Genomic DNA, 12,025 nt, shown 5'->3' on the forward strand with positions numbered 1-12,025 from the left:
CACAGGGTCGGGCTGTTCTCTATGGGATTCATGTCTGGAGAGTTGGGAGGCCAGCAGATATTCATATATCACAAAATCAGCTGGGTCACGTATTATCAAGAAAAAATTAAGTATATTACATGGCAACTCGAATGGCTATTAGTAATTTCTCTTTTTATCATACATAAATTCAAACACTGTACCTGCAAACTAGCAACTAGACAACTCACTAACAAATGTTACTTACTGACAACTCAGGGTTTTTTAAATACATCAAAATCTCTTTGTAAGGTTTCCTGTCGACACCTTGCAAGTAGTTTATGAGAATGAGCTTCAGGTTCTGGGGTTCCTGGAAGCGAACGTGTTGCTTTCTAGAAGGAGCAAGAGATGGTGTCATCTTAAGTATAGATGATTGTGCCATGTTACTGTGTGGCATACTGAAATAAAGAATGAAGATATCATGAATAAAGAGCAAGCTGAAGCTTTATCACAAATATAAAAATACATACATCTCTCATAGCTTTCAGTCCTTATTTTACCAAGAGACAAGACACTAATAAAACAATGCAACAAATAAAAGGATCATACATTATGCAGTGGACATGAATAATGAGAAAACATATTCTCCTTGTGAATAAAATTCATACACTCTTAAGAAACATACCTTGGATATCTATAAATTGCATTCAATTCAAATTTCTTGTTACAATCAACCTAACACAAACTATGAATTGCTTACACAAAGCAAATAACTGTTCTACAAAGGTTTTTTTTCTTATGTGAAAATAAGGACTTCTGAAGCAAATTGGTACGGAAAATTCAAACCCGTAATTAGAATTTCGCTATCAGGGACAGTTTCTTTTAGTTATACGGACATAAAGCCTTATTTTACTCAGATTCGCAGTTTGTGATAAATGCAGGGAATTGTCAGACAAGCATATGGCAACATCTGCTTCAGGGCTTCTATTTCAGATGTTGGCAGTTCTGTTACTAAGCTACATCATGTACCTGCAAGTTACTGTCAAAACATTAAGCATTGTGTTTGCAGCTTGTGTTTAAATGGATATTGCTAGCCTGTTTAAACCAACGAGATAGCTTCTGCTACATCTGTGGACAGTTTGCCTTTGAAAAGCATAGGATTGATTGACGTGTTTCTTGAAGTCCACTTTGTGTACATATATGCTAATCTGGATTGGACCTAGAGTTTAAAGTGGGATCCCAACTACTATGTGCCCCTTGATTACAAGGCGGCGATGTTATCACTACGTCATCGGGGAGGCCCGCAAGGCATATATCATAAAGAAGTCATAAAGTAATGGACATTGGAAACACGGATAAGGAGTGGACACCACATATCTGTTGTGCAGTGTGTTATGTTAAATTGACAGTATGACAGTAACATCTTGTCACCGATTGTTTTTTGTTTGATGAATACACAGGGATTTATAAAGAGGAAATCTAAGAGATACATAGTTTACACTACCTTCTGCAATAAGACCAGTGTCACACTCAAAATACTTCCAGTACATTAGAGACACAACCGAGATCGACAATGAAAGTGAAGAAAGTAGCAATGAGGATTTGCCATCATCTCCACATAAAATAAACCTCTGCATCAGGCGACAAGTGAAACAACCTAACACTTTTTAACTCAAGCGGGTCTAAATTATTTATCCCGTGACTTAGGCTTAATTTAACAAAAGGCAGAACTGCTGGGTTTCAGGAAACATTAATGTAATCTTCTCCACTCCAGGAAAAAACATTACTAAATTTAGGTGAATGTGGAAATGTTTTTATTGCCTATTTTGAAACTCACCACATTTTGACTGACTGCAACAATGTTAGTGGTTGACTGAATGCTCATACGTTCTTCTAATGTCTCAAAGACACCTATGAGATAATACAAGAAATCCATTAAATGTAATGAGCATAAATGGAAGAAATTTGGCTTTTTCAAGATAGTTGCAATGATATTGGGGATGCAGCAGGGCTACAGAAAGTATACCTGGTTCCTCTGTGATATAGCCGTGACAAAAAAGCCACTACACAAAAATGAATTGGCCTCAATGAAATTAGCAATTGGGAGAAAAATGTACAGTGTGTGATGTTCCTCTTCCCCCTCTTCACACCAAGCCAGGTGTTATGCCTTGTCTTTCACCAGCAAACAGAAAGGAAGCCATTTTGTGTGACCTCAAATTAGAGAACCTCAGCAAAATCTAGAGTTTCAAGCATGCCTAGCAAAGAAAATAGAGCATGGATATAATATAGTATGTAATGCAATAATTTTATTATATCCTTTTATAAATAAGTATTATGTAACAATTCTGTGTGCAAATATTGTGTCGCATATCACATTAATAAATTTTAAACATAATATACTAAGTATAGAAAAAGAATGATTAATCATGTAAACCTTTTTCTGTGTAACTAAGAATAAGGAGAACACGCACTACACAGCAATAACCAATTAACCTTTCAAATATAAATAGTACTTTATGTAGGTATTTTCAGGCAAAATTAGGCCTCTTTTACAGAGAAAAGTTTAAAATAGGAGCGAATTTACAATACCGGAAGTGTCTCCAATTTGTTTGAAATTTGTCATACTCACTAATTTTGCCCTCCTAATCACGAATCTGCAGTTGAAATTTGACGGCCATGTTTAGAAATTGAAAAATAAGATGAAACAAGTGGGTCTGTCAACGGAGTAAACACCCTTGATTTATGAAGAAAACAACTATTTTTTGCAATGATTAACATTTCAAAACTATGTTTATGATGACCCTTAATTTTTACTATGCCTAACCTTACCGTGAATGGTTTGTGGGGCAAACATTTTTTCCACCTTATGGAAATGCAAATCAACGCTCCATGAAATGGGTAGCGAACTCCACTTGTTCACATCATCAAACATCGCTACCATAATAGTGTATCGACAATCACAGTGTAAATATGTTCAAGTAATTTCGCAATTTCTGGAAGCGACAGCCAATTTTTAACTGCAGATTCTTGATTACGAGGCCGAAATTAGTGAGTATGTGTAATTTCATAGCAATCGGAGATACTTCCGGTATTGTAAATTTATACCTTAAAAAAATATTAAAAACACTTCTGGCAACCAAACTTTTTTTTAGTAATCCTGCACATTTGTTTAAGAGTTACCAAATAATTTGGTCAAAATTCCAAAATTTAGTAAAGGTCACCAAATTTTTTGTTTGTTACAGTATGAAGTGGGTTGATTTCTTCCTCCTTTGTTGAATAAATGCAGCTGAAATTTTGTCTGAGAGTCATTCATAATCTTACAAACTTTATTAACCTACCTGTTGTTTCTCACAAGTTTATTTTACGAGCTGGAATAAACACTGAGGTCTGCAATCCAGAACTAGACTTCTGTGGTAACATATTGTCTCATTGAAATGTGGCATATCTTATGTAATGTAAATGTGAAGTATCACTGTTACACGTGAAACAATTTCCCACTCCTCAGCATTAATTCCAGAATATGCCAACAGTATGGACCTGGAGAAAATGTTATCGAAGAGAATGACCATATTTTGCCAATGTGTAATTGCAAAGAAGAAACTGAGTCTTGCCTACAGTGTACAAGAACCAGCAATTTCGGGTGCAAAGGATGTCCTTTTCTGAAGTTACCGAAACATCAACTTCTCTAACATGTAGTACACAGATTGCATTTTGAAGATTAAGAAAGATGTGGCACATCAACCCATACAATCTTGCGTGGCTTTTGTGTTGTTGTTCTGTCGATGTGAGAACGAATGTCCTTTCATTAATTTCATGTTATCACATTTCATCCTCATCTTTCACAATTAGCCAAAAGTGGAAGAAGAGTGGAGTAAAATTAAACATATCAAGCAGTCAAGATAATCAGAAATTCCTACAAAGTTCTTTGAACACAAAAAGACTTAGAATTTGGAGTGGTGAATCTAGCTTTTGAGCTATTTTACTAGGCTTTTAACAGTGCATGCACATGGCCTATGACCTGCCCTGGCCCGTTACATGGATGCACACATTTATTTAGTTGTTGGCGTTGATGTGAGATTTATATTAATTTGAACGACAAGTATTTTTTTCTCTGTATACTAAAGAGCTGGGAAAAAATAGCAAGGAGTTCCAATATAGACTGCTGCTGCTAATATGTCATGTGACATAGGTATTCCTAAATGCTTTCGTTGTTACGTTAGGCTGGTTAGGTATAAGACTATTAGTATCAAAATTACAACACCGGACGCATCCGTAATTTCTATCCTACTTCACAAACTCACGAAATATGTAGCCCGGATGAAGTATCCGAGATTAACATGTGGGGGTGACATTTTGAGACTCTTAATTGACGTGTAGAAGTTGTAAAATATGCTTTTCAATTACCGCGATCATACTCCGTATACAAGCATGGAAACCATGTTCGATGATACGAACATGTGACGTTGGCAATGGTGTAGGGCAGGGCGCGAAATTTCCGGTTGCCAGGTCGCCATTGGCGACCAAAAGTTTGGGGCTGGCGACTAAAATTTCGTTGTTTCAAATATGTGTCAAACATGCCCGAACATCTCAATCCAACGTTCGTACATGGTTTTAAAAAGCGAGCCGATTGAAAACCCCGCATCTACTCAACGCCGACTCCATCTAATCGGCACAACAGTTCTGCAACTGTTGGGATGCTACCACTTTGGATGCACATGCAACCCAACCCAACCCAACCCATTTTCCCTGCTTTGCTTTTCCTCCACTCGGATTTGAGGTGGGGAGGGGAGGGGTAGAGTGGAGCAGACAGTGGCCCAACCGAGACTCCTTGCTTGTGCACGGAAAACCCCTGTTGTCACAGTTGTGAACTGCTCTCGCGCGTGCCAGTGTCCAGTCTTTGTTGACAAAAGAATGCGATAAAGGCACTCGTGAAGGTTGGTTGACGTGGTAGTAACATGTGTTCTGTTTATTATTATTATTATTTTTTTTTTTTGGTAGTTGCCTGTGAGTGAAGTGGTTCCAGAGAAATACATACATCAGCCTTCTGATTGATGGATGTGTATGTTCGATACGTGGATGCAAATGATTGGTCACATCAAGGAGGACATTTTAGAAGTAATAGAGCTTCCAAACTCTACTTCTGCTGGCTACTTCACAGCCATAACTGATTATTTAGATAAGGCAATAGGTTCAAATAAATACAGAAACAAGTGTTACATTGTAGGCTTGGGTACTGCAGCAAATATGGTCGGGCACAAATCAGGATTGGCTGTGCAAATTAAAGCTATTTGCAATAAAATGTTCACTGCCTTGCACACCGTTTGCAGTTAGCTGTGCTGGATGCGTGTGGTGAAGTTGAATATCTTAGAGCATTTGATTCCGTGATTAGGAATATTTTTCAGTGTTATCATTGCTCTGCTAAAAGACTTCACCTCTTGAGAGAAACGGCAGAAGTTATAGAAGAAATTCTAAAAATGAGTGATATCCACACTATTAGGTGGCTAGCCAGCAAGAAGTGCTGTAAGAGCTCTCTTGCAATCATGAAAGCTGTTATGACCCATCTTGAATAGGTGGCCCATGGAAAAGACAATGATGGCACTAAAGCTAAGGGTTTGCTGAAAAGTTTGAAGCAATTTAAATTTGTTAAGCTTCTGTACTTCCTTTTGGATTTCTACAGGAAATTGAACCCTTTAAGCGTGGCACTACAAAATAAGAATCTTTTGATTGCATCTCTGAAAATAAGAATTGAACACTGGATGACCTAGAATGTAATGTTGGACCAAGCAAACAAGATTTCTTGGACCATGTATCCATTTCAGGGAAGATCAAGGATGTGCAGCTCACAAACATTTAAAATGGAGAGCAAGAGTTTCAGCCTGTTAGAGGAAACTTAATTAACAATGAGAAGGTGTACATCACAGAAAGATTGCAATCTATATCAACAGATGTGATTGCATCTCTGCATGTTTTCGACACTTTGGGTCGGCCTCCCAAAGAAAATATTCTTCAGTTTGGGATAGAAGAATTAAAGAAGCTCTACCTGTACTTGAACCCGAGCCTTCATAATGAGAAAATGGATGTTCTGTTAGCAGAGTAGACAGAATACAAACTTTTGTTTCCTTCTTTGACTTTGAATACGATGCTGGAGAAAATTCACAGTGAGGAGTGTTGAACAAGATTCCCCAATTTGCTCCAGATTTAGACATTTTGTGCTGTTTTACCAGTGAGCACAGTTTCATGAGAGAGAGGTTTCAGCTGTCACAACAGACTGAAGACTACTTACAGGAACTCTCTGAAGATTGAGACACTGGATGATTTGCTCCGAGTTTCTGTAAATGGACCCCTTCCTGTCAGAGTTTGACCCAGCAGCTGCGATTGATAAGTGGTACTTCAGTGCAGAACGACAGCGCTACACAAACATTAATTCTTTTTAATACTTGCTCATATTTTTATTATCAATATAAAATAGTGGTGACCAAAGATTTTAGTCTGGCGACTGACTTCAAACTTGAAATTTCATGCCCTGGTGTAGGGAGCATTCACTTGTTCAGCAATCTGTGTGGTGTGAGGAAGATGGCATCTTTGAAAGTAGGAAATAAAGTCCTTTCTTGCGTACGTTTTGCTTTCAAAAAAGCTATTTTCTTAGTCACTTTCAGTTGTGTACATATTAATAATATGGAGCATTCGTTCATATTTTGCATACTCACTTGATCATGATTGTGTAGTTAAAATTTGTCACTCAAGTGCTACGAATCTGACTTTTTTGACGGTGCTTGCTAGCAATTAGCCTTAAACCCATAGCCCCATGAGCCATGCACGCGTAACCACACAAACCATGCACGTGTAGCCCCACAAACCATTTATGGTAAGGCTAGGCAAACAGTTAAAATTTGGGGGTCATAGTAATATCAGTAACATATATTTCGTTCATTAAGTATTGGAAACTCAAAATCTTGCGGTAAATAATGAGCAATTGTGCATTGTCGGTTGTGATCATGAACCCCCTTTCTTTGCAAATTTGACATGTGAGCATCAAACTTTAACTGCAGATTCATGATTAGGATCCCTAAATTATTGAGTATGCGAAATATGAACAAAATTGGGGGAAGTGTTCGGTATTGTAAAATCGCTCCAAAATTACCTCCAACACATGATCATGTGATTCCTGGTTTTCAGCACTTTCTGTGATTCTCACCACCTGGTGAAAGAGGGGTTCAAATTTGAATAGGAACACTCCTATTGTTATTCTGTGTATACACACAAACTGCAACAATCACTACCCCTGCCTAGTTCGCTGCAATTTTTGACACTCTGGGTAGTGCAGGTGTACCCTGGTGTCAGGCTGGTGCAAGGAAATGACGTCCAGCCAAGTACATGGATAGCGGTGTTTAAGTTCATAAGATTCAACAAATGCGTGTCTGTTGATTGAAATATTCATTTAATTAGTTAGCATGCATCACGTGACAAATTACACTGCTCCAGAACGAGTGCAAACGCGCAGACACCAAATCAACGAAGTAGACGAGGGAGGAATTACAGAACACCGGGAGTATCTTCGATTGCTTTCAAATTCGGCATACTCACTAATTTTGGCATCCTAATCACGAATCTGCAGTTAAACATTGGCGGTCACGTCTAGAAAATGTGAAATAAGTAGAAATAAGGGGGTCTGTGAACGAATTAAACACCGGTGATTTATGAAGGAAACAACAATTTTTTGCAATGATTAGCATTCAAAAACTATGTTTATGAATAACCTGAATTTTAACTATGCTTGCCTAACCTAACGTGAATGGTTCGTGGGGCAAGTATGTTTTCCACATTTACTGAATATGCCATACTGTCACATTGAGCAACGCTCCATGGAACGAATAGCGAACTTCACCTGTTCACAGCATCAAACATGGCGACCATTGTATTGACAATCAAATAACTAAATTTGGACTGTTAATCGCAAATCAGTTGTTAAAATGCCGCGGACACGTCTGGAAATCGTGACAAAAGGCTGATGTAAGTTGAATTAAAAAAAAAAAAAAAGCTGGTAAATTCCTCGGATCGGACAAACCGCTTAAATTTGCTAGTCAAAATGGTGGTCACAGTTTCTTTACCGTACTCGGCATGTAGTGTTTCCACCCCACTGCACCCAAAAATACATACGTAGCCCCACAAACCATTGATACATAGCCCATGAACCATTTCCGGTTAGGTTAGGTCATGTTTAAGTTACAATAGTTAAAAATTGGTTAAGGAAAAAAATGCGTAGCCCCACAAACCATTTGTGGAAACGTACCTTCTTCAGTTACAAAAACACATGTTAGGAAACACTGACCAGCACTGACCGTGATTACGTCATCACACAGGCAACATCTGGCTGGAAGGAAATGGATGCCACAGCTTCCGTACATCAGTCACACATTTATATCGAAAAATAGATGATTTACCGGCAAAATTCAATGAACGATGTGAGAAAACACTTCCCCTAACTTTAAGTATAAATAAACTGCATTCGGTAAGTATGCGATATCGCCCGGACGGATTTCTTCAAATTTACAGGAGAAAGTACTTACTGAAATGAGTTTCTTTAGCATTCTGGACGTTCTTGGAGGTATTTTCTTTCACGGAAAGTAAAAACTTCGTAGTTTAATGCTGTCGAACAAGAATTAATCACTTTTTACGAAAAAAAAATAATTGGCATTCCTGCCACATTATGCCGTTGTTTCCATTGTGTGCGTGCAGATGGCGAGAGCGTTGAAAGTCACGCGATTTCTGCAGTGTTTCCAAACGTGTCTTCTTTTTACGAAAATTTCTATTTTCGCCGTGCTTTGTTTTTTCGATGAATTTAGGGGTGAAATGAGTGCTAATGGAACCTAACCTAACCTTGTGTGAATGGTTTGTGGGGCTAGCCATGGATGGATTTTGGGGCTAACGTGTATGGTTTGTGGAGGTAAACATGAATGAAAAAAAAAAATCGAAATAGTACGTAATTTTCCGTCATGAAGGTTTGAAACACTGCTTGCGCACTGAAATTCGACAAAACACAAGCTGGCACGACGTGCGATGATCCATTACGAGTGCACCCATATTGTCTATTACAGAAGCGGAACAAGTAAGACAAAGAATCAATCGTAATATGAAAAGTTGACAGTATATTATGGAAAAGGCATAACTTCACCTTAAAGAATGTTCCGCAAGGCAAAGTAGGTAAGTAACAGTGGTAAAATTAAGGAAATAAATGAGTGAACGGTGTCCGGGCGTTATCGCATATTTACCGTAATTTCTCCTGTTAATTTGAAGAAACCAGTTTGTCCGATACGAGAAATTTACCCAAAAGCTTTTTCCCATTGTTTTACAAACAAAATTTTAACTATGCTTGCCTAACCTAACCTTGCTGTAATGGTTCGTGGGGCTATCTGCCAATGGTTTGTGGGGCTACCCATGAAGTTTTACACCCGTCCGCTGTATTTTAACAACAGATCCGTGATTAGGTATGACTAAGATGACTGGACCAGCCTCCGATTTTCTTCACATTTGACATACTTACTACTTGAGGTCTGCTAATGACGAATCTGAAGTTAAAATTTGTCGGAAATCTCTAGAAATTGCAAAATAATTGCGAACCATTGACGTGTGCTTAGGTTATGCAAACAGTTAAAATTTGGTGTCTTGGTAGTATCAGGACCCAGAAATTGCAAAATACTTGCGAACCATTGACGTGTGGTTAGGTTAGGCAAACATAGTTAAAATTTGGTGTCGTGGTAATATCAGGAAAATATATATTTCCTTGTAAAACAAAAAATTTCGCGAAAATAATGTTTCCATTCCGACAACTAACGCCTTATTTTCCAATTTCTAGACGTTTGCGACAACTTTTAACTTCAGATTCGTGATTAGGAGGCCTTAATTAGTGAGTATGCCAAATATGAAGAACATCGGAGAGGGGTCCGTTCATCTTAAGTAGTTCCCGTGATTAGAAGGCCAAATTTAGTTAGTATACCAAATATTAACGTAATACGAGACATTCTCTACTCTTTTCATTCATACCAAAAACTGTTAGTTTTCTGGAAGCATCTGAGAAGTTGATAGTGTAGCTCACATATCCCTAAAATGCCAGTGTACAGTTTTTGACGTGTCGGGACGTTAGCAACGTTGCCTCTCATTTACATTCTTGATAAAAAATACACACACACAGTCCTCATGTCCATTATATACTGCACAGTTTACTTCATTGGGTGGTATTTCATAGGCATATTGCAAATTTCTGTAGCAATATTTTACCACAATTCTTTTTTTTCAATTCGTAAATAAACATTGTCGCGTGAACAAGTTGAAACATGCTGCACCTTACCTGCCACATGTTAACTTCGAAAAATCCAGGTGAAAAGTTCTGTTGTTTCGTACTTTCCTTTGCTACTTAGTAATTATACTAACTTTCACACAGTTCACTTAGTTTTCTACTACGTATAACTACATGTTGTGGAAATAATGTTTAGTTCCGCGAACTGACAACATACACATGAGTAGGACATAAGTAACATAAGGTTCCTCCATGTCACATGTAGAGAACACACAGTCACAGAATACTCATCGACGAAGTATGTCTATGCACCCAACAAAGCAGATCACGTACAATGGGATCCATGAGTATTATCGTGCAAATTGTCCATGACTATTTTCATTAATTTTTATCTTACATCCAATGAATTTTTAAGCGATGAGCTTTTATGTATGCTGGTGCAGAAGTTATCAAGAGCTTGTTTTGAGTTTTCTTTTAATTCTTGAAGCTCTTATTGGGTCAAATAAAGTGCATGAACATGGTGATAGACAATTTGCACGGTAATACTCATGGATCCCATTGTACGTATGTACGTTGTATCCGGTTGTATCGTACAGTGGGATCTATGAGTATTACCGTGCCAATTGTCCCATGTTCGTGTACTTTATTTGCCCCAATAAGAGCTTCAAGAATTAAAAGAAAATTCGAAACAAGCTGTTGACAACTCTTGCAGCAGCATACACAAAAATACATCGCTTAAATATACGTAGGATGTAAGAGAAAAATTAGTGAAAATAGTCATGGACAATTTGTACGGTAATAATCAAGTATCCCACTGTACAATCATATGCACAAAGATAACAAGAGATAATTTATACAATGTAATAATCACTCACTGGGGTTTTCACCGAATGTTTACATTTTCGTGCGTCTTTGACACGAGAGCAAACTTTTCTTCTGGTTTTGAAAAAGAACGTGAATTTCAAAAGTTAAAAGGCGGAATGGGCGACGACCAAAGCGAAAGGTTCTGCTGGAACCTCAAAAAACATGCGCGTGGCAGCAGACTCGGTCTTTGTCTTATCGTGATTTCATCATGCTATGTATGTAATTACGTCTGTAACACATACTGTGAAGTTGTAGCGATTACTTTCACAAAAATGTGTTAAGAGTATGTCCCTTAGCATTCTTCTAATAATAAACCTAAATGCTCTCGTAGTTAGGTTAGGTTCTGTTAGCATTAAAATAATATCGCTAAATGCTTTCTAAATGCCCACTAATCATAAGCTTGCATTTCTCTCGTCTCAATCTGTTCTTAAGATTTGTAACATCCTCTCAGCAGACGAATTACGTGGCAGGAGCAAATTTGAAGCTTATTCTTACTGCTGACACGTGCGTGGCAGCCGACTCGGCCAAAGCGAAAAGACTGGGAACTAACAAGAGGGAGTAGGCTCTGCAGGTGGCACTTCATCACCGGTAACTGTAAGTAAACCCAATTAAAATATTTTACGTGTTTTAAAATTATAATTGTCACACGCACATATGTCGATACAACAAATTTAAAATATGTTACTGTTCCTCCCACCCCCCGTTTTCGTGAAATTACGAATCAGCTGACACATGCGTTTATGATTACCTCACTGGACTTCACAGTTAAAAGGAATGATAGATGAATAACATAAATTGGAGCATTTTTAAAATACACGTTCGTGTGTGGATTGTTGTTGTTTTAATAGAAACTATTAGATGTGTAAGCAGGGGCGGCTCGTGTTCTGGCTCTATGGATGTGCATTTCAG

The 12,025-nt window shown here is 37.9% G+C and overlaps 1 protein-coding gene across 1 annotated transcript in view; it reads right to left on the minus strand.

Moving 5' to 3' along the window:
- Nucleotides 1-10,526, minus strand: part of Tif-IA (RNA polymerase I-specific transcription initiation factor RRN3 homolog Tif-IA) — a 33,387-nt gene extending 22,861 nt beyond the window's left edge. The window contains 2 exon segments of the mRNA XM_083135520.1: nucleotides 227-416; nucleotides 10,304-10,526. Of these exon segments, the coding sequence (XP_082991646.1) occupies nucleotides 227-415 (189 nt within the window). The 5' untranslated portion in view covers nucleotide 416; nucleotides 10,304-10,526.
- Nucleotides 10,527-12,025: the final 1,499 nt, after the last annotated feature.

The sequence above is a fragment of the Lepisma saccharinum genome, chromosome 14, assembly GCF_977018435.1.
Source record: "Lepisma saccharinum chromosome 14, izLepSacc3.1, whole genome shotgun sequence".
Lineage (NCBI taxonomy): Eukaryota > Metazoa > Arthropoda > Insecta > Zygentoma > Lepismatidae > Lepisma > Lepisma saccharinum.